Here is a 23709-nt window from a genome sequence, read left to right on the forward strand (position 1 = left end):
CCAAAGTGCTTTATACTTTCGAGGAACCTCTGTTGCCGATGTGCTATCATCTCAGCCATCGATCTCACTACGTAGCAAGAAATAAGTCGTATAGTTTAATAGTTTATTTTATATTTTAAATAGTGGTTTATTTTATATCATTTTACTTTTTTAGCCTTAACTATTATATTTAAAGGCATAGTGTCTTATTTTGACAATGAATCAACCATTTCAACAAACACATTTTCTCTAAAAACTCTCATCAATATTATGCATATTATGTTTCCATAATCTCTATTTGTTAACGGATTTTATTCTAAATCATTAAAATCTGTATTGTTCAAGATAACTTTACAACAACAAAAAAAAAAGGAAATTTTTAAAATTAAAATATAATACCACTTCATAAAGATAACTTTACAATAAGAAAAGTAAATTTTTAAAAATTAAAATATAATATCATTTCATATCTTTTTATCCATTCTTCATTTTTTATAGCCATTTCCTGTCATCTCGTTAGAAAACAGACCCAAGTGACAACTGACCACGTGGGGCGGACTTTCCTTTTACAGCGTACGGCACTCGGTTTTGTACACTCACGCTCACTCATTGCCTCCTCCTTCCTTACCACATTCATTATTTGAAAGGACGATTCCAATAAAACTGCGCTGGCAGATATAAACAAGTACAATATTTATATATTTATCTTGATTTTTTTTCTCCGCTTCCACTACTTGTTTAATCTGATTCGGATGGTTAGTTTTAATATCAAGTAGTTTCAGCTCCCTTTTGAACGCATTTGCGGGGATCAAATCGTGGTCCTACCTATCAAGTTTAACATCAATCACCACTGAACCAACCGACGATTAACTTATCTTGATTTTTAGCTTGCATAACAAAGCCATGTGATTCGATTCTCTGATGAAAGATTTTTATTACATGGGGCCCTCAATCTTGTGTCAGCAACAATTCCACCAATTAGTTTATAGATCTAAAGTATGGCTTTCAAGTTATAAATACAACACTACTAATCTTCACTCTCAAACAACAAACTCAATTTCATTCCATTCACCATTTTCAGCTAACTACTTAGTACACAACCATAATACCATTATCATCATGGGTATTCGTTTGCCATATATGGTTCTTCAAGCAAAACAGATATTCAAGTCCACTGCCTCAACATCACAGCTTCATAATGGATCAAAACAATCCAACAATGTTCCAAAGGGACACATAGCAGTTTATGTTGGAGAGTTGCAAAAGAAGAGGTTTGTGGTTCCAATATCTTACTTGAACCATCCTACCTTTCTTGATTTGCTTAACAGAGCGGAAGAAGAGTTTGGTTACAATCATCCTATGGGTGGTCTCACAATTCCTTGCAAAGAAGATGCATTCATCAATCTTACATCTCAACTACGTTCCTTGTGAAAGATTCATGTTCCTATATATGCTAGAATAGAATTAAAAATAAAATGTACTATGTAATTATTTATTTATGCATGTAATATATGCAATGCAATACATATTAGACTACTATGATTCACTTCATTTGTTTCAGTTTGCCCACCAATTTGGGTTTTTCCTTCTAACTCTGGTCTTTCTTGACCTATAATACAAAAATGTTGTATTTTGTTGTATAAATTTGTTTCGTCGAATTAATATTTGTTTTTAAGAGAAACAAAATTGCCAAGGCAACTGTAACTTCTGCTTCTTTTGTTACACTCTGTAAGCTGAAAAGTTTGCAATTGAAAATTCCACAATATAGTTCAGTTGCAAGCATTTTGTAGTTTAGCCACATTTCCTTCTCCTTACTCTTCTTCAAAGTCAGAATGGCTAGGTTTTCTTCTAGCTCGTTCCATGTGTGCTGTTTGAAGCTTTCGGTATTCTTTTTTCTTCTTTCAATTGAAAACAAAGAAAACAAAATGATAGTGTTACTGTGAAAATAGTTCAAACATGTAAACGAACAAATCAGTCTCAAATTGGCTGATAGTACATATACAATGGAACAACTTACAAATATCAATACCAAAATCATCTGATATACATATTTTCTTTATATGCCTACTTTTTAGTATACACCTAGAGAGTTCCGGCAAAAAATACAGGAAAATACAGGTAGAAATATACGCATACATCCGGTATCAGCATCTCTATCATCAAACATTTATATAATCCGCATTGCAAAGGCCACAGTAATCACAAGAACGAGATATGTGCCATCTTATATTCAACCATGGTTCTTTCATCAAAATGTACTTCATGAGATGTCCTACACTTTCCCTGCTCTTAGCATTCAATGGCCTCGGCACTCAAGAAGGCATTATCTACAAGCATTCCTGGGTCTAGATTACTCTTCTACTATACCATTACTCCATTAGGATGAAGGAGATTTCAACTTCTATTGAAAAAACATTAACTATAGTAATGGATGCATGTACATTTAGTCCAAAGATAGATTGCCAGTTCGAATGTTTCGCTGCTGATTGCTAATATTTTTGCGGAGTCGTGATTGGGATGAGCTCCAGTCACCTTGTAAACTGATGAATGGAGACGCAATCTTTGGCTGAAACCACTTTACCAGGCCCAGATAATTTAATCGAAGTTTCCCATTTGATTCATTACCCTGGTAAGGAATATGAAGCCTCCTAAACAACGCTGCAACTGCTTGGCCACCTCTGAAGCCAAAACATTGCATATTTTTCATACATAACTTATTCAACAATATTTTATCTAGACATGCAAGAGAAAATATGATACTGAAAAAAAATGAAAACGTCCACACAAGAACACCTTAAGATCATCTTCCACTATTTCAACCGCATAATTATAAACCAGTCAAACATGATAACTTCAAGGGACGAAGTTCAAATCCTCTCAGATGGCTATAAAATGGCAAGTAGTACCACTTTAATTAATAATAATGATTTTCCCCATTGCCCAATTTTTTTTAAAAAAAAACGGGCCAGACATCTAATGACAACTTCTCCCAAAAACATAATGTAAATTGCAAAAAGATTAAGATGGATCAACTTGCAAGTAACAAAATATTAACAGGGACAATAAATGACCTCGCTTGATACTGCAAGAAAATTTGAAAAATAAACTTGAAATTTGAGTTGCTCATGCATGACCATTAACCAAAGACCACTGACCGCTTAGGATATTCATTGTATACTAACATATGGACGTGCCACCAAAGTAAATCAACAGCATATAGCGTCCTAAGAATAAAAATATTGATGATAATTGCACAAAGATTTCCATATTTGACTTGGCAGTCTAAAAAGGAAATATATTCCGGCATTTAAACATGTGGGTTCCTCTGGCTCATAAAATTTGATTAGTAACTCGTATTATATGCTTGAACAAAATGTATTTTGTAGATAGGTGACATAATTTAAATTTAAAACATGCTGACAGTGGATGCATTTGTGATTGACTATTCTCACCTTTCTGCAAGTATAATAGTCTTTTCCCCATCGGGAGATGAAACTTTTGCTTCTTCTACAGGCAATAAAATGATTATATTGGGTAGTTTTGCACCTGAATATTTTTTAATAGGAAAGGAGTAAATAAGTCAGTAGGCTATAATGTAAACAGCATTTACGCTGTATATGGAAAATAATATTAATCAACTTTATTTAAACAAAGACTATTAAAAAATTAAAAGAAAGAAAAAATCTAAATTTTAAATTATAAGGAACACAACTACAGGATGTGAATTCACATTACCACAAATCGACAAATAAAAAATGGATCACCAAGTGAGTGATCAAGCTTGAGAATTTTAAGTTAACGGGCAAAGAGTCGTAAAAGCAAAGCTTTTGTTCGCAATCTTTGCTGCAGAGTTAGAGTACCAGAAAACAAGCCCTTGTATTGGCAAAATCATTATGTAGAAGGAAAGGAAAAAACGCATGAGGGTTGGGAGAGCAACTAACTTATGTGTGATAATCCCATTAACAAAACTTGGATAATGATAGAATCCGAGTTTGATTCCTAGTGGGAACAATTTTTGGCCAGACTTTACTTACCTCGTGGCTGAACTTTGGATTGCCAGGGCCCCCTTCCCCTGGGAACCAAAGGGTTAATACCAAAGAAAAAAAAACTTGGATAATGATACTTCAGTAACAAAAATAAAGCACAATCTTTCAAATCATATGTTGTTAGCTATTCGTGTCCATACAACCATGGGAAAGGTTTTAAAAAATTGAAAATAACAACTTACACTTTAGATTAAACTTATTTCCATTTCCAAATATCAGAATCATTTGCCAAAAGTGAAGAGAATGTATCATATAAATAAACTCAATTTAGCAAACAAATATTAAAAAATTTCAACATATATCTCAAACAAGAATTATAAGGAAAAAAGAGATAGAGGGGATAATCTTTCTATGAAGGATAATTTCCTTATCAAAAAGTGCAACATGAATAATGCAGACATATAGCAATATAAATGATGATATTACCTGCTGCTAGTCGATGCTTGAGACCTTTCAAAATAGTTAAGAGGTATACCTGGAATATTTCCATGGATTTAGGGATATAAATTTTGCAGTTGCAGAAGCATAAATGTTTATCTACTGCATATTAGTTTACATCTTCAAATTTGCAAATATTGCAGTAATATATCATGTTTGAGAGAGACACAAAAGTGAAACTGCAGGAAAACAAGAGGCTATTGTTGAAACCAACTACAACAAATGGATCTATATCCATTATTCAAACTCACACCTAGCTAAACATATTTCCATATTTATCTTGCATTCAATAACTACAATGAAATTTATTGTGTGTTAATAATAGAACATAGTAAGCATATGTAGGCTTGCAAGATTTTGGGCTGGCCATTGGCATGTTACTTGTCTGTGTCCTAATTCCTTTAATTCGATATATACAATGATTTACTTCCCAACTACATTTGAGTTAATGAATCCCACATGCAATTACTCTCTTTCTCTAGTGTTTGACAGTTAAAATGCAACCTTTTATGTAACATAAATCATCACTGTAGGATTATTTTAAGTCTTAGACAAGCTAACCTCAGCAGTAAGAGCATCCAATTCTTTAGCATCAATAACAATAGGATTCATTTTAAATGATACAGATGGAACAACTCCGTATGAAGCAGCTTCCTACATGATTAGTACAACATCATATGATATCCAGGTTCCCTTAGGAACACTAAGACACAATATATTTAATATAACTAGTTTCAGTTCCATAGTCCATACTCACCTCAAGTATTGAAAAAACACGAGGATCATATTCGCCAAATCCATCTATCAATGAACAGAGGTTTTCCATTCTTGAGTTTTCAACACTTACTCCCAGGTTCTCAACAAGTCTATTTTTCACATATGTATCATAAGGGAATTTCATGCATCCCAGAATTTGTGACAATATTTCACTTGTAGGCTTTTCACCAGCTCCGATTGTTTCACGATACACCATTAAAGCCAGTGATGTCCTAAGAGTAAAAAGCAGCATTAGAAGCTTCCGAAAGAAAATAACCTAGAAGAGAAGGCGATGTAAATTAATGGGTATAACAAATAGGGAAAAGGGTGATTCACAGACTTCACTTGTGTAACTAATTATTGTTTTCTTCTTCAATATAGTTGTTTGAGTATATTACAATTAAAAATACAGCACACTAACATGCCTAAATTGGAAAGGGAAAAACCTCTATATATAAATAATTAGTGTTTGCCCTATGCCGGTGATGATAGAAAACTGTGTATTAAAAAAAGTTGCAGAAATTATATAACAAATACCATTCATTATTAACTTGTGGCCGTCCTGAGTCAAAAGATATAACAGATTCACCAGCAAGGCAAGCCTTCTCAAATCTCCGCAGGCACATTCCTTTCAAAGAAATCAAAGTACTATCAAGATTCACATACCAGGCAACTCTCAAGAATTAAAATTTGAACAAATTTAGGCCACAAAATAACCAAAGTCCACGATCTTTAGCTTTAACTTCCCAGCAACACAAAAAAATTAAATTCATAAAGAAAAAGCTACGGAAATCATATTAGTAATCCATTGCCGTTTATAATTACAGGAGAGGAATAAGATTTCACCATATTGCTGGATTCTTTATATGAAATGGTGTTTATAGGAACACCTCCTATTTCATTTACACACATAACAAATAGGAAAACACAAATTTGACAAAATATATGTAAGAACGTGAAATAAAAATGCAAAAGTTAAATATAACTTTAATTTTCAATGTATTTGCAAACATCACTTAGTGAGACAATTATCTTTTGATAACAAAGCTCCAGATGAAGGAAAGTAAAAGTAGAAGTAACATTGGGAACCACATACTTTTTAAAGCAAGTACAAAATAATGATTAGTCAACAAAATCCCACAATACTCACCAATTATGCATCGACACATGATGAGAGTAGGGGATGCACCATCCTTTTTGGCTTGAGAAAGGAGCATTTGAGCTGCTTCCATATCATCCTTCCTACAAAAGCAGGCAGAAAATAAATTTGGTCAAGTAAGAACCCAAACTAATCATTAGTTTGACAACAGATCCACATAAATCACTTACTTCTCACTTGCCACAATAAGTATTGAGAATGTGATACTGTTTGGGCGCAATCCTAATCCTTTCATTTCGGATAAAACCTCCAAAGCCTTCTGAAATTGATCCCCGTCACCTGTACGGAACTCACAATGTTTTGAAGTCCATTTTTCTAATAAACAGATATACCTAAACAATGCAACTGCACACACAGGGAGGGGGAAACAACTTAAGAAGGCATAAAATTTAAAACGAAGTTGGAATTTTGGAAGTAACCATATTTCAGTTAACACTAAGGTAGAAGGTTTTCACTCATTTCATTCATTAAAAGGAAATGTTTTAGAAAAAGAAACGTTGATCAGTGTCAAGTTATCTTAGCATTTACTGGCTTGTCCTTGTCAGATCTCAATCACTTCATGGTAAATGTTCTTGCATATTTAATGGTATAGTTTTAGTGATCATATTTCCATATTTTATCTTCTTGAGTTACTTGATTTGCTTGATTGTACTGTCTGGTTTGCATCACTTTCTCTTCATATGCGTTTACTAAACCAACTAACTTAAAGTTATACACAATTTCACTGTCCCATCTTCCTTCAAACTCAGTTACTTTTCCTATGAAATACTTCTCAAAACCATTTAACAGCATCCTATGTCAACCACTTAGTGTTGAAGCATAAACATTTGGAATGCATGAAAATATGAAATAAGTAAATAAATAAATAAAGGAAAAAGAAAAACTTACAAAGTGCAGTGAGCAAAGCATTAACAGTTGAAACTGTTCGCACCAATTTAAGAGATTTAAGATATTCGTATAGCTCCAATGCTTTCTGCCAATTTTTTGCCTGGAACAAGCATTTGCCACTAGTTACTAACACTTTTTTCAGAATGGTGAACTTATTACAGGAAACAAAAGTATTGAAATAACATAAACTCGCACGGAAAAACTTAAAAGCATGCTAACTTAGAACTGTACTTCATATGCTACCCCCAATATATCTAAGTATTTATTAGGGTTCTCAAATAAAGAGTTTAGATTCATTATCTTTAGCTTCTAGATGCAGGATCATCAACTTGAACAGAAAATCCTTAAATACTACGCTTAAAGGATGACATCTTACATGAATACATATTTCCAATCTAAGATCAATAGCTAGAATGCCAGAAAAATCTTATAATTGTAGTGAAACCCATTTCTTATAATAAATTTTCAAATAAAAAACCAAATAATAGTCATTTAAAAGAACCACATTTGCCAAAATGAAAAGTATAATTTTAAGCTAAAATAACTTTTTATTATCTGTCTTTTAATACAAAAACAGTATTCAAATCTAGTTTATTGCTAATTTAATTAAGGATACTTCCAATCCTTTTCAATTCCTTTCCCTTACAAACAGATCCTGATTTCATTTTGTTACTCTGCAAAATCAATTACTCAAATTTTTGAATTGCACAACTAGAAGATGTCGGGGAAAACCAGGCAGACTCATTACTTATTAGTGATGATTTCATTTTCTGGAGTCTAAGGTGAGGCATTGGCTTGTGATTGACAATGAACCACGTGTTTTAACCCACAAAATATAACTATTTTTTAGAAATTGCAGGCTGACCCCTAAATGAAATTGGGTGAAGCCACTTTATTTTTTTTCATAACTTGATCCTCCAACTACTCCAACTTGTGCACGGTACAACTATTATCTTAGCTTCTGCAACTAGCAAGATCAAGAAGGCATTCAACTTGAAATAGCCCAGTTCGATTTTAGGAAGGGCCCACAGGCTCCGATTCAGGTGAGGGGAATCCAAATCTGTTATTGATAGCTTGGGGAACTTAAGAAGAATCAAATGAGAGTAGTAAAACTTTCCCTCCAAAGTTTTTTTTTAATCGGCCAATGTTAGTATGTTCTGTTAATTGTTAGATTTTTAGTTTTTGCTGGAAGTGGGAATCAAACCTGAGACAACCCTTATGACTCCACTCCATAACTCTTCCACCTCAACCACCAAGTCAACCTTATAACTCCCTCCCTCCAAAGATATTGATGCCTACAGATTGGAGAGACACTGCATTATCTCAAAACAAGAGACTCGGCAGTTGAGGAAAACCTAGGATTGCATCATTGTAATTAAGGAAATATTGAAGTTTGCATCACTATTGTGAATTCATTTGTCGTTCCAGTGATAGAATGTTTATGGTAAAACCCCAGAAAACTCTGCCAATGGAGGGAAAAAAAGTTGGGAGTTGTTGTGCTTGACCGGATAAGGTAAAGATTTGCATCCCAATGAAAGAATCAAATTCTTGAGCTTGAGCATGATTTATCTGGGTCAACTGCATTACTAGCTCTGTTTGTAAAAATCACAACACAATCATGATGGTGAATCGGCGATTCTAGCTAGGCATTCTCGAAGAACATGCTTTGAATGTTTAACAAAGGCTTGCAAATGAGGCTCTGGGTTTGGTGGGTAGTATGAAAATGATGGATGTGAAGCCAAACGTGGTAAACTGGAACACTTTCATATCTGAGTTTGCACAGTGTTAACAAAGCAATGGTCTTTTGAGATTTTCAAGAGTAATAAAATGCAATAAGAAAAATACTTCAATACAATAAAACAAAAAATAATTGTCATCTATAATAGTAGGTTATTTTCTATGGTTCATGGTGAACTATCTGTTATGATGGTTCACTTATACTCCACCTTCATTTTCTTGTGCGCCAATTTTGCTTTGTTTTCTCCTTTAAATCATTTTACCTGACCAGACATACATACCTTGCTACAGGCGCCCATCAATGAGCTATATGCCATTATTCCAATTTGTTTTCCTTCTTTCCGGGCTTCTTGTAGTATATCAAAGGCAGCCTCCAGCTTTTTAGCATGCCCGGCAACATCTATTAGTGCACTCAGAAACATCTGCATGGTGAGTCAATAACTTCTGTAAGTAAACAATAGTAGAGAAAGGACAGAAAACTACACACAAGTATCAACTCAAAGAAACCACCATACAAATAAAGGCAGAAATTTTTTAAAAATAAAAATATGCAGAATTTGATAATCCATATCCCCCAAAAAATTCAAAAACAAAAACATAATACCTCATCAGGGAGCACCCCTTTCTGGGTCATGTCGTCGTATACATTACGTGCAAATTCCCAATCTCCGGTTTGACTACAAGAATTAATTGCAATTGTGTAAACTTCTGAAGATCCCTTTATATTATATTTTTGTATCATCTTATACACTTCACGTGCTCGTTCAACCTATAGAAAACTCATTGTTGTTCAGTATTACGTACATTTCATGAAACATAAGAACAACTCCAAAAAATAGATTTTTATACTAGAATAAAGTTCCACACCTGACCAGCCTTTGCACATGCCTTCATCAATGTACCAATAGTTACGTGGTCTGGCTCAATAGGCTGTATTTCAGCCTCCATTTCTCCTATCACATCAAAGGCACGAGCCATTGCTCCTGACTGTGCACATGCAGCTATAAGTGCATTGAAAACAACACGATCTGCCTTCACATTCTACTGCATACAAACATTTCATCAGTATGTACAATTAACAATTGTAAGAACTCAACTAATACGCTGATAATTCTTTAACTTCTAGATGACACTATAATTCTTTAGAAAAATATGTTGCAAATATTGTACCTTTGACCTCATAATCCCATAAGCACCAAATGCTTTAGCTACTTGACCAGCTCTAGCACAACCATCAATAAGTGCCCCGTAGGTATGAACGTTAGGTTCCACTCCAAAATTAACCATCGTGTGAAACACCTAAGCATGCATATTAACATTTTTTACTACATATTGATTTAGAGAAAATATAATTATCTATAATAATATCACGGTAGGGTGAATTAATTAACAAATCCGAGAAGAGAGGCATTGTACTTCAAACATTAGATCAACTTTCCCACTCTTGCCACAAGTTGATATCAGAGTGGTATAAAGTTTGCAATCAGGATCTAGTCGAGCATCCTTAACAAGCTGCATAACTTGGAAAGCCGCTGAACACACAAAACAAAACAAAACAAAACAAATGTCACTGAAAAGGTGGCAAAGAAATAACCTTTTGGAGGGTACCCAGGATCAACTTACCTTCTGAATCTTGGGAGCTTGAACACACTGACATAAGCATATTAAATGTACTCAGTGTTGGATTTGGAATAAGCCTAACATAATCAAAAGCTTCTTTAACAGCTTTTTGTTTCTTGCAGATGTTGAAAAACTTGGCATGATAAACCTATAACCAGTGAATATGGCATATAAGAGAAACTCAAAACTGAAGAACAGAAAGGGCAGAAACAGCCATGAAGATGCATGTACCTTAGTCATATCTAATAAACCCTTCATTTCCATATCCTTAAGCAATTCTACGCATTTACGTAACCTAATAAAATCAATGTACTTCGAGATTAGTTTTTCAAGCTTTAAAGTAATAGTTAAGAGACAAAGGCAAATTCGCTACATGAATTAAATTTCAATGTACAGTGATCCATAGACATGTTAGTGCTATTTGGCATTCATTGGAGTACCTCCCAACTTTTAGCAAGTTATTATATTTTCTTAGATCCTCTGAAGGGTCAATTTCCTGACCATCGTGGACCCTGATTTGATCATCTTGCTGATCGACATGCGCCCTGATGTGGGAACTATGAGGCAAAACATTGTTACTATTATGATCCATATAGTTCCTTTCCCTGTCTCTCGGATATGTGCTGGTTTTCCTCAAGTTTTGACTTAAATGTTGTGGAGGGTGACCTTCTTTGTGACTGGAAATTTCAACTGCTTCTTCAACGTACTCTGAAACAATAAACATGGTTTACATTAAAGTTTTCTCTAAATTTTTATTGCTCGTCATGATGATATTATGAAACGATTTGACCAACTACATCATCAAATGAAGTGAGATCATCTTGCATTTTCTTTTGTGTAATTACCTGCATGTTGAAGAGAAATGTCGGCAGATGATCCTAATCCATTTAGGCTGATATTTCTTATAGCTGATGTCAGTCCTGTGCTATTCACAGAAGAAGCACGGGGAGAAAATGACTTGATACTACTCAAGGATGTCATGGATCCAGATGCAGAATTATTGTCCTCATAAAACATGTACAGCCCATCCCTAACAGATTCACCAAAAAGGACATCACTTTTGATGGCTCGAAGGTCAATGTTTTCTTTAGTATGTTCATAGATTGTATCTAGCGCATTGTCTAAACCACCAGAAGAAACATTATGCTCAGGTTTGACCGTACCCAAAGGCAACTCAAGATCAGAATCAGCAGCGTCTTGATTTTCTTCAACTTGTAAAGTGATTTCCTCAGCAAAAGCTATAGGTTCCAATGAACTTGATTGGAAAGCCACAGATAAAAAAGGCTCCTCTAATACCTCGGAACTGTTACCATTGACACCAGAGTCAAGAACGGACGAAGATGAATCTAATGTCTGAGTCTTTAAGGCTGTTTCCTGCACCATAGTAGATTGTAAAAACTGAAGGGGGGCCTCTTGGTCCTCAAAAACATGGTTGTCCTTTCCGATGTGACCATTTAACTTCCCAATTTCGGTCAGTGAGTTATCCCTTTGAAATTCTGGAAAACCAAGAATCTGTCTATCAATAACCTGGTTCCCAGCATTACTTCCTTGTGGTGATAATGCAAATTTTGCATGTCCCTGTGTCAGTAGGAGTGAAAATGTTAACAAGGTGTTATCAATTATATAAGTAGAAGTATAGAACATGAATTTAATACATACAAACTGTCAGTGTAAATATTTTTTACGTCGTCAATCAATTATAATCATAAGATCATTAAAAACATTTTACTTCAAACATGACACAATAGTTGTAATTTATTGACAGTATAAAACTTTTTACACTGCCAGTGCATCAAAATTCAAACCCATGGAACATATGCAATCAATTCAAAAACACTTTAAACTTGGCCAAAGAAGGAAACACCGGAACACTTTCAACACTAGGAAGCGACGTTTTAATGAAAAATACCACCATATGTATAACATTAAATTAATACATTAAATGCTTTTAGGCAGGGAAAATTCACCATGAGATTCTGACAGTTCACAAATAACGAGTTTATATAATTCAATTTAAAACAGAATTTGATAACATTGATGGCAGTTTCAATAAATTATCTAAAGTCCGCAACTATGCTTGGATAAACAGTGTAATTTGCAGCTTATAACATAAGCGCTTATCATGATAAGCGCTTATATATAACTTATTTCTATAACAAGACATAAAATAAATATGTTTCCCTGTAAGCTGTTTCCATAAGCTATCTTGGAGAGTTTATGAAAATAAGTTTTCCCAAACAGTCTCATAAGTGTTGTCTTTATTTGTGAGACCGTTCGAGAGAACTTATGAAAACAGTGTATAACAATTTTCATAAGTTCTCCACTCGTAGCATATATAAAAACAAGTTATCTTTATTTTATCTTTTGCTATAAAAATAGCTTATGTAAGCTTATACATGAGCACTTAACATGATAAGTGTATGTGCTATAAGATGCAAATAAGTTGTTTATCCAAACAGACCCTAAGTCAATCCTAAAAGAGTTTAATATCCAAATGTATATATTCTGCAGGTCCATGTGATTATGTGAAGATCCAAAAACGAACTTAAGTTTTCATATCCTGAAATCCTGAATTATATATATATATATATATATATATATATATATATATATATATATATATATATATATATAACAGAAAACGAACATTTAAACAATACAAAAATGAGAGTAAAGTAAATTTGACCTGATTGTGATTCTTCTTCTTTTTGTTATTGAGAGTGAAATGAAGGAAAGAAACAGCAGATAAAGTAACAACGACAACAACTACAATAAGCGAGTGAGTGCCTAAAGAAGCCTTAAACACAAACCGCGGAGAATGAAGACGAAGAAACCCTAACCTATTGCTACGTTTATTACGGAACCGAATTGATGAAGTTGAAGCTGAAGTAACAGGTGGTTTAAGAAGAGTGTGATTGGAACCGAGAAAGTGAGAGCGAGGAGGAGAAAGAGAAAGAGGAGAAGTTGTTAATCGGAGAGAACGGTGGTGGTGGTTGAAACAGAATTTGTTAAGTTCCATGGATGAGGATGAGAGAGAAAGAGAAAGAGAAAGAGAAAGAAGAAGAATGAAGCATTAGCAAGAAGGAGAGGAGGAGGTTGTGACTTGAAGAAGAAATTTGAAGAAGAGGTTGATTGACACCACTTCTTCTTGCTCATCATTTCATCCTATTTTTTGCTTACGTGGCGCGTTTTTGGTTTTCCGTTAATCTATGAGGCACCACAGATTCACTTCAACTTGCCTTTCTTAGAAAATCTATTCAAATACCGTTAATCAATCATGTACGAGTAGATTAATTTACTATTTGCTAATTTTGTCATAACACAAAATTAAATTAAAATTAATTGCTAATCATAGTTTGTTTGAATTTTAATTGTAGTTCTCAAAAAATTGTTATAAATAAATTATTATTTACTGAATAAAGCTTTTTTTGAACAAATTCACTGAATAAAGTTATCATATCAGTTATAAAAATCCGTTAAATTAGTTCAATTAGACAATGTCTTGATACTAATAGATTGGACGGACATGTTTATCTCAGTTCGAAATTGAACATCAAAATTATTTGTGTGATTTTAGTGGTATTTATCATATCGTCTATGTGATAAATATAAGATGACTTCAAAATATTTTAAACAATAATATTTAAATTTTTACAATTAAATTAATTATTAGTAAAACTGAGAGGAAAAAAATGATAGGTTATAAATTATAACCTCAAACTATACTTTAGGATCTATTTGAATTGACATATTTTGAACTTATACAATTAAATAAATTTTTATGTATTATTCAAGAGTTACTTTAAAAAAAATTAATTATTCAAGAGTTTGTCAAGTAGTTTATAAAAAACAATTTATGAAGATATAAATTTTGTTAGCAAGATCTTATAAATTAACATGAAAATTTATTTATATAAGTTATTTTTCTTAAATTCAAAAATATGACAATTCATGCGTCAAAAAAAAAAAAAAAAAAAAAAATGACAATTCAAACAAAAAGTAGCTTATAAGAAAACATTGTAACCCAATAAAAAAATTATATTAAAAAAATAAATTTGTTATATGATATAAAGAATAGGAAAAATTCCAATACTTCTATATAGTACTTGTGAAAAAAATTTATCAAACAACTCTATTTTGTTCGGCTTATACGCTATAAATTATCAAACACACTAAAATCTTTTTGTAAGTTTGTGGAGTTCTAAATTTTTCTTTTTTAAATTTTTGTCAAAAAAAAAATTTTTTTTTAAATTAAAAGCATTACAAATGATTATAGACGATCACATCATGTGACAGAATATATGTCCTTTGTTAAATGACTTTATTATTGTGATTAAATTAGTAGAAATAAGTTATTCATGATACCCTTTCATAAGGGATTTTAGGTTCCTATTACGGTAATAATATAGAACAATTTGATCTTAAATCATACATCTTTTTCTTCTTTTTTCCTCCTCAATTAAAAGAATAAAATTACATATTTTGTATTGTTGTGTGTGCCTTAAAATCTAAGTTTTTTTTTTGTTAGAGGAGTTTCATGTTCTGCTTCATGAGCAGGGTGCATGAGGCCACAGGTGGGGCGCGGGGATTTCTGAGAATTGATGGATTTCGTGATTCTGGCTACCGCCTCATGCACGAAGATCTGTCATTTCTCCATGTGCATGGATCTGTCCTTTCTCCATGTACGGGGCGCATAGTTCATGTGTGGGAAACATCGACCAAATCTGTTATAAAAGCCTGCAAATTTGACAAATTTTAAGGTTTTGATCATAGGGTTTGGGAAATACTTAGAGAGACCAAGAAAGGAAATCAATAAGGGTTCAAGACCTAATGATTGAGAGCTCTTTGAGTTAGATCTAACACTGGAAAACACCTCGAGGAGTGAGATTCATTGTTCATCTTTGTTCTTGAGTGAAGAGAGAAAAATTAGAGAAAATATGTATTGTTCTTGGAGACAAATTTTTTGGTGTTTTGTTCCTCTATGCCATTTTTTGTTATCTACTTTGATTTTTTTATGCTTACACTTAGTTGGTAGAACTATTATTGCTTAAATTTGGATTGCTTAGTGTTGGTTGTCATTGAACTTACGCTAACACTTAGGTTGTTAATTAGTTGAAAAATTATATTACACTATTATAAAATCAATACTACATAATCTTGGTTTAAGATCGAACTAGTAAAACTCAATATAGTCGTACACACTAACTATGTGCAATCCAATTCCTAAAAAATAAGGGAGATAACGTGGAACGACAATCATCATTGAACTAACTAATTATCGGTATTTTTAAAATATTGGAAATTAACAATAGCTTAGGAAATAAATTGATACTTTATTACAAAAAAATCAAATAAAATATAGTATCGTGTGGTAGCATCACTTCATCAAATTCAATGGTATTAGGTATAGCCAACTATAGTTAATAGTGAAGAGGTGTGAACAGAAACCAGACACAACAACAACATACACTTTACCCCTTATGCTCTTGTCGTATGATTTTCATTTCAGTGCTTTAAACTCTATCCAATACAACACCTGTTCTTCTCTTTCCTTTCATCTTCATCCCTTTACCCACAGAAGCCATGGATAGGCTTCTATCTTCCTCTTCTCTCAACACTTTTCTCCCTCCAACCACTCGTTTTAATTCCACAAGATTCAATTTTTTACCCTCAAATCGCTCTTCCTTCAAGTGGGTCGCTTCGATTTCTCGTAACAATGAAAACCCATCTCCATTTTTGTATTCAACTTCCTTTTCCTTCGCCAAACCAATGATGCCACTTTCTCAAGTCACCAATTCTAATAACCCCATAATTGAATCCCAAAATCTCAATCACATCAATGCCGGCGGCGATTTCAAAAAACCAAAGGTATTTGTTTGCTATTGTGACTGACAGTGATAGATAAGATATTGTGTGTGTGTGCGCGCGTTTGATATATTTTTTAAGTCGATGATGTTCCATTGCATGAAAAGTATCTTGAAGAATATGCTTGTGCTTATATGAATTATTAGAATCTCCCTTTGTCTTTGGTCTTAGGGAATAATATACTTCCTCCGGTCAGTATTATAATCAAAATATTGCTTTTTAGATTCATTGGAAAACTGGTATCTTATCTATAATATAGATCAGATACATCGGTTTTTTAATGAACTTAATTTTGCTTAGATAGCGAGTAGTTGTTAGTATTATGTTGATTATGAATTTATGTAATCATGGTTGATTTTGATTCCTTTACTTTTGAAGCAGTTAAAGTTGGAGTTTTCAATTTTTTTTTTTATTTCTCCTTTTTATTAATGTGGTTTCTTGTTGACTTTTTGTTGGATTGTTGCTGGTCTCAAACCATAATCAAACTTTAGCTTTCAATCCCAAGGATTTTTTCTGATTAAATTGTGATTATTGACATACTTGTGGACACGTTTATAATTTGGTTGATATCAATACATCTAAAGTTTCAGTTGAAGATTACTACTTTATTGAAGTAGATTAGTGTGACATAAAAGAGTTTTATGGAAACAATGTAAGACATGTCCATAAGTTGTATTCAACTTATTTTCATAAACTCTTCAAGGTAGCTTATGAATACAACTTATAGCTTATATGGAAACAGTTTTATTTTATTTTATCTTTTGTTGCTTTTTTGGCTACATTTTTATCTTTTGTTGCTGAAATAACTTATACACGGGCTACGGGCATATATATGATAAATGCTTAATTAAGTTGTTTATCCAAACATGATAATAGTGGTTTACTGTGATTGTTATTGTCAATTGTTGTTTCTGTTGTTGTATTCATGATAATTTTTGTTATGAGATTTTTTGGCTGAAAGTTACAATGGTGCATTATATAGACCCAATGTACGGATTTATTTTCTGTTAGATGTTTAAACTTTCCAATAAAAGCTTAAAAATTCATCCTTTGTACTTATTTTTTTCCTCAGGGAATATCAGTTCAGACATTTGTAATACTCTCTGCTCTTGTTGTGCTCTTAATTCAACCAGTTTTTGCACCAGCAGCTTTTGCAACCTTTCAAAATGCTGCCAAGACCGGTGGTCCTGCCACCACTGCAGTTGGGGGAAAACTTATCCGCACCGAGCTCCTAAGTAGTGCTTGGACTGGTTTCTTTGCTGGTTGCTTGCACACACTATCAGGGCCTGACCACCTTGCAGCTTTGGCTCCATTGTCAATTGGCCGTACTCGAACGGAGAGTGCTCTTGTTGGGGCCCTTTGGGGTTGTGGCCATGATGCTGGTCAGCTAATCTTTGGCTTAATATTTTTGCTCTTAAAAGATCGACTTCACATTGAAATCATCCGAACTTGGGGAACCAGAGTGGTGGGCATTACCTTGCTAGTAATCGGTGCCATGGGAATTAAGGAAGCTTCAGAAGTTCCTGCCCCTTGTGTTGCCTTAGAAAATGGTGAAAGCAATGTTGGCGACTATGAATCACTTGATAGTCCTGTAGTCGGAAAGAAGAAAATTGGTTTTGCTACTTTTGCAACTGGAATAGTTCATGGACTGCAACCGGACGCATTGATGATGGTGTTACCTGCCCTTGCTTTGCCTTCACGCTTATCCGGTGCTGCATTTCTCATCATGTTCTTATTTGGAACTGTAGTTGCAATGGGGAGCTATACGGTATTTATAGGATCATGTAGTCAGGCACTAAAGGATAGGATTCCTAGAATAACTGAGAAACTCACTTGGGCTTCTTCTCTTGTAGCCATAGCCCTTGGGTTTGCCATCATCATTAGCCAGTTTTTTGGGTTTAGTTTGTATTGATTTACACTTTAATCAACCGGGGAACCGTTGTGACGATCATCTTAATCTTAGTGTTAAGAAAAAGTAGTGATGTTAGAGAGAAATTTTATTGTTTAGAGAATGTTCAACATGTGATATTGGTTCCTTTTCTTCTTCTTTATTTTTTTCAATTAATGTATTTTGAACTTTTAATTCTCTTAATTTAATTGGGAGTATTTTGTAAAATTTAATTAATGTATTTTGAACTTTAAAAAAGATTTTATAAAATAGGATAACAAAATTTTGCAAAAGAATCTTTCGGAGAGAGAGAGGTAGTATATAACTCTTAACAGATTGGATCATTCTTCAGCTTAGAAAGAAAGCTGTCATATTTTTATGATTTCAATGGATATTGCAAGATTCTGAATTTCTGGTGCATGTGTGTTATGTCTTATTTTAAATGTTGGGGGAAATAGTCATTTTAGTCCCTGAATGTACAACTCGTTGTCATTCTGGTCCCTGATTGAAGAAAAAATACAAAATAGTCCTCGACTCTACAATCCGTTAGTCATTTTAGTCTCTGACGTTTAAAATGACCATTAACCTTACAAAAAAGGCTGATGTGGCATTTTTTTGGGGACACATGACACGTTGACTAGGCATTAGTTGGACATGTGGCCTGATGATATGGCGAGGGACCAAAACGACAATACGAGGTGCCAAAATGACAATATTTTTTCTTCTTCATTTCTTCATCTTTTCTTCCTTTCATCCTTCTTCATCTTCTTCACCTTTTCTTCTTCTACGCCCAATTGTTTATGCACTTTCATCTTCCTCTAAATCCCAACCATCAATCGATTGCTATTTACCATAACTTCTAGAAAAATTGGAACAACCAAATTGTATCAAAAATATTTTCATTTGAGGTTTTAGCGATTTTGTTTGAAAATTTGGTTAAAATTTTACAAATTTTTTATTGATGATATTTTAAAAAAATTGGGTTTAAAATTCTGGATTTTATTGATGAATGTATGAACAAGGAGTGAGAGGAAGAAGATGAAGAAATGAAAAGAAAAAAAAGAAAAGAAAAAATATTGTCATTTTGGTCTATCGTATTGTCATTTTCGTCTCTCGCCATATCATCAGACCACTTGTCCAACTAATGCCTAGTCAACGTGCCACGTGTCCCCAAAAATGTCACATCAGCTTTTTTGTAAAGTTAACGGTCATTTTTAACGTCAGGGACTAAAGTGACTAATGGATTGTAGAGTCGGGGACTATTTTGTATTTTTTCTTCAATCGGGGACCAGAATAACAGCGAGTTGCACATTCAGGGACTAAAATGACTCTTTCCCCTTAAATGTTTCATGTTGTCTTAAATATCCTTAGGGTCCGTTTGGTGCGCAGGATAGGATAGTGACATGATAGGATATACAACAGGATAGTGATAAGATAGGATATCGGCAGGATAACAGTTATCCTCAGTTATCCTATCCTGTGTTTGGTGCACACAGGATAACAAACATGATAACTATTATATCATATTTTTAATACATATTTGTTCATACCAATATGCTAAGATACATAACATATTTAATGATAAAATTAACCTTGTCAAACAATTGTTATTTCTTAAAAATTATATGGTTGGAGGGGATTTCGTTGAGGGAGCGGTTTGGACGACTTTTTGAGTTGGCGGTGACCAAATCTCGTTCTGTCGCAGAGATGTCTGCTTTAGGTTGGGGGGTAGATGGTGGGGCGTGGGAGTGGCGGAGACGGTTGTGGGCGTGGGAGGAGGAGATGTTGAGGGAGTGTCAGTATTTACTTCTTGACATTTCTTTGCAGGATCAGGCTACTGATAGGTGGCAATGGAGACTTGACCCTGACACAGGTTATACGGTTGGGAGAGTTTATCAGCTTTTGACGTCTCAGGATTCAGTCACCTTGGATGATGCGGATAATCTTATATGGCACTCTCAGGTTCCTTTGAAGGTCTCCATCTTTGCGTGGTGTTTATTGCGAGACAGGTTGCCTACGAGAGCAAACCTGGTTACTCGTGGCGTTTTGTCTCCTACGGTTGCCACTTGTGTTTTTGGATGTGGAGCGGTTGAGACAGCTCATCATTTATTTCTATCTTGTAGTATTGCTGGATCGCTGTGGGATTTAGTTCGCGCATGGATTGGCACTTCCTTGGTGGATTCCACTTATTTGCGTGATCATTTTGTTCAGTTTAAGGCTTTATTAGGTGGATCTCGGGCGAGACGGTCCTTTTTGCAGCTTGTTTGGCTCGCTTGTGTTTGGGTGTTATGGACAGAGAGAAATCATCGGTTGTTCAAGGGCTCAACGGGCACACCTCATATTTTATTGGATAAGATCAAGTTTTTCTCTTTCAGGTGGTTGAAGATGACGAACTTTACGTTAGCTTTAAACTACCATAGCTGGTGGTCTAGTCCATTGATGTGTTTGGGCCTTGTATGATTTTATTTCGATTGTATTTCTTTGACTCTTTTGTAATTTTTTAGTCCTCTTCGGTACGCCTTGTGCTGGGGAGACTGTTTATGTTAATATATATCATTTTGCCTTCTTCAAAAAAAAAAATTATATTGTAATACTTTGAATTTTATAAATAAAAGTATAAATAAGTAATTAAATAACTTTAAATTCTAAATACAAATCATGAGAAAATAAACAAATTAAGTTTTCTATATGAATCATGATCAAATAAATAACTCAATTATACATGTTAGATAAGCTAAATAAATATATGATATATCTCATATGTAAATAATAAAACTACCATTGCAAAAGAATTATATTTAAGTTGTTATTAAATTTAAATTAATATTCCTATTTTGCAATTTTTTAATAATTATTTTACTTTAAAATATTGTAATTTTAGGAGGATTATAATTTTAGATTATATAAATTACAAAATTACCCTTGTGAGAAAATCACACACACACACACACATATATATATATATATATATATATATATATATATATATTTAAAAATTAATTATTTTATTATTAATTTACTATCAAATTATTTTATTATTTATATTTTATTAATTTTCAATTTTTATTTTAAAATATATTTTACAGAATAAATCATAATTTTTTTTTCTTATCCTATTTTGCTGGTAACCCAGCTCAAATTCAGGATAAGGATTTTAACTAGAGAAACATGATAGGATAAACTTCAGGATTAACTTATCATATCCTGCTGTGTTACCAAACACTGAATTTAGACAAGATATGATCATATCCTGTCTCTTATCATGTGCACCAAACGGACCTTAATGTCCTTATTGTGAAGTGGTTAAATGAATTGAAATAGATGTGTGTCATGTCTTGGAATTGATATTCAGCAGTTCCACTATTTTCAATGAAGTATTTTTTTTTTATAATCAAAAATTTATTATAAGGGGGTACAAAGGGGTACTCAAATCCTTACAACAAAGAGCATTAAATTAAATGCTCCGAATACAAGACATATGATTTAAACACCAAAAAGGAAAAGGAGTACAAGTCCTACGCCCATACCGACTAGTGAACCACAATCAAGAATGAAGTTTGATTGTCTCCAATAACGACGAAACATCTGGAATATTGCCCTTAAAAATTACTTTATTGCGAAGATTCCAAATATTCCAAGTGGTTGCCAACCATACCAAGTACCGGACACGACATTTGTCTTTCATTTTGAACAAATCACCAAATAAAAGAAAATGATCTCTACCTTCGACTCCGGTTTGTAACGATGTCCCTAACCAAGATAAAACTTTGTTCCATACTCCCTTACTAAAAGGACATGAAAAGAAAAGATGTTTTTCGTCCTCAGCTTGTAGAAAACAAAAGACGCATGATAATTCATGATGATTAGTCAAAATACCACAGTGATGAAGAGCTGCTCTAGTTAGTAATCTGTTTAATAATACCCTCCAACCGAAAATATTTACTTTCGAAGGAACATCCGACTTCCAAAGGTGCTGAATGGCCTCGAGCACATGAGCATCTTGAAACTCTACCTGCCGCAGGTCTAATAAATACGTGTAACAGGATTTAACCGTGAACAATCCATTCGAATCCGGAATCCAGCGCCACTGATCGTCATTATTGTTGTGAAGGGAAAAACCATCGAACAGACCTTGTAATTCAGTAAGCTGCTGAGCCTCGTTCACACTCAACAATTCAGACCAATTCCACCTGCATAATGGCACTAAACCATTTCATCGCAGACGTTCAGAAACCTTAAAATTCTTGATCGCTTCTTTAGCATACAAATCAAGAAAAAGATTAGAAAAAGTTTGGTTTCCGTACCATTTAAATTGCCAAAACCCAATGTTATTACCATTACCAATGCAACAACTAATATTGGATTTAAACCAACTATCACTCATATCGCGCTCGGGACTAATAATATCACGCTACCATAAAGAGGAGTGTGCACTAGGCGTAATATCAAGACCACTCAGCAATAGAGAAGGTAGGTGACCATAACGGTAACGAAGCAAGTCAGCCCAAATTGCATTATCGTGATTCAAAAAACGCCACTTCCACTTGCTAAGCAAAGCCAAATTAAAGAGTTCGAGATTTTTTACCCCTAAACCACCTTTCTCCTTAGGTAAACAAATTTGATCCCATTTAACCCATCATACCTTTCTCTCCTCTGCACCACCACCCCACAAAAAGTTCCGCTGAATTTTCTCGATACTTTTTAGCACACAACAAGGAGCCCTGAAAAAAGAGAAAAAATAAAGAGGTATACTAGCCAAGACAGAACTGATCAAAGTGATGCGACCACCGAAGGACAAATGACGGCTATGCCAAGAATTCAAACGTTTAGTCATAGCCTCCACAACAGGTTTCCAAGTCTCTCTCCTCCGCGGATTAGCTCCTACCGGTATTCCCAAAAATTTAAAGGGAATTGTCGCCGTATTACAAGCTAAAAAAAAGGCCCCAGCTTCAAGAAGTCTTGCACCCACATTGATACCGTAGAGTTTGCTCTTCACAAAATTAATTTTTAAACCGGACACCAGTTCAAAACCTCTAAGCATAGACTTAATAGTCCAAAAATTCTCCCATCTGCCTTCTCTCATTATAATGGTATCTTCCACGAATTGTAACAATTGGAAGTGAAGACTGTCATTTACCTTAAAGCCCCTGAACCTGCCTACATCAACAGCTTTCTTCATCATACTTGCCAAGCCTTCTACGACAATAAGAAATAAGAACGGAGATAATGGATCACCTTGACGTAAACCTCTTCCCACTTTAAAATCCTCAGTAGGACTGCCGTTAACCAATATGAACATTGAATTTTCGAAGATACATGCTCGCATCAATTTT

The 23709-nt window shown here is 33.9% G+C and overlaps 4 protein-coding genes across 4 annotated transcripts; 2 read left to right on the forward strand and 2 right to left on the reverse strand.

Moving 5' to 3' along the window:
• The first annotated feature begins 1000 nt into the window (after positions 1-1000).
• LOC123913057 (auxin-responsive protein SAUR21-like) lies at positions 1001-1530 on the forward strand. The gene has a single exon (XM_045963651.1). It carries the CDS (start codon positions 1099-1101, stop codon positions 1408-1410), a length of 312 nt encoding a protein of 103 aa, XP_045819607.1. The 5' UTR covers positions 1001-1098; the 3' UTR covers positions 1411-1530.
• Positions 1531-1936: 406 nt separating this feature from the next.
• LOC123913056 (pentatricopeptide repeat-containing protein MRL1, chloroplastic) lies at positions 1937-13869 on the reverse strand. Its single transcript, XM_045963650.1, has 19 exons — positions 13310-13869; positions 11469-12201; positions 11064-11331; positions 10855-10918; positions 10627-10771; positions 10420-10535; positions 10174-10302; positions 9871-10044; positions 9608-9772; positions 9285-9425; positions 7267-7366; positions 6549-6657; positions 6370-6461; positions 5757-5847; positions 5221-5452; positions 5025-5117; positions 4452-4500; positions 3432-3525; positions 1937-2657 (listed from the first exon to the last, which is right to left on the reverse strand). The coding sequence occupies exons 1-19, from the start codon at positions 13640-13642 to the stop codon at positions 2423-2425; spliced, it is 3363 nt and encodes a 1120-aa protein (XP_045819606.1). The 5' UTR covers positions 13643-13869; the 3' UTR covers positions 1937-2422.
• A 2138-nt stretch (positions 13870-16007) lies between these two features.
• LOC123913059 lies at positions 16008-18516 on the forward strand. The gene is made up of 2 exons (XM_045963653.1): positions 16008-16491; positions 17561-18516. The coding sequence occupies exons 1-2, from the start codon at positions 16207-16209 to the stop codon at positions 18398-18400; spliced, it is 1125 nt and encodes a 374-aa protein (XP_045819609.1). The 5' UTR covers positions 16008-16206; the 3' UTR covers positions 18401-18516.
• Positions 18517-21920: 3404 nt separating this feature from the next.
• On the reverse strand, positions 21921-23675 carry LOC123914805. Its single transcript, XM_045965979.1, has 4 exons — positions 23188-23675; positions 23019-23097; positions 22681-22787; positions 21921-22566 (listed from the first exon to the last, which is right to left on the reverse strand). The coding sequence occupies exons 1-4, from the start codon at positions 23673-23675 to the stop codon at positions 21921-21923; spliced, it is 1320 nt and encodes a 439-aa protein (XP_045821935.1).
• Between the last annotated feature and the right edge of the window lie 34 nt (positions 23676-23709).

This window comes from Trifolium pratense, linkage group LG3 (assembly GCF_020283565.1).
Source record: "Trifolium pratense cultivar HEN17-A07 linkage group LG3, ARS_RC_1.1, whole genome shotgun sequence".
NCBI lineage: Eukaryota > Viridiplantae > Streptophyta > Magnoliopsida > Fabales > Fabaceae > Trifolium > Trifolium pratense.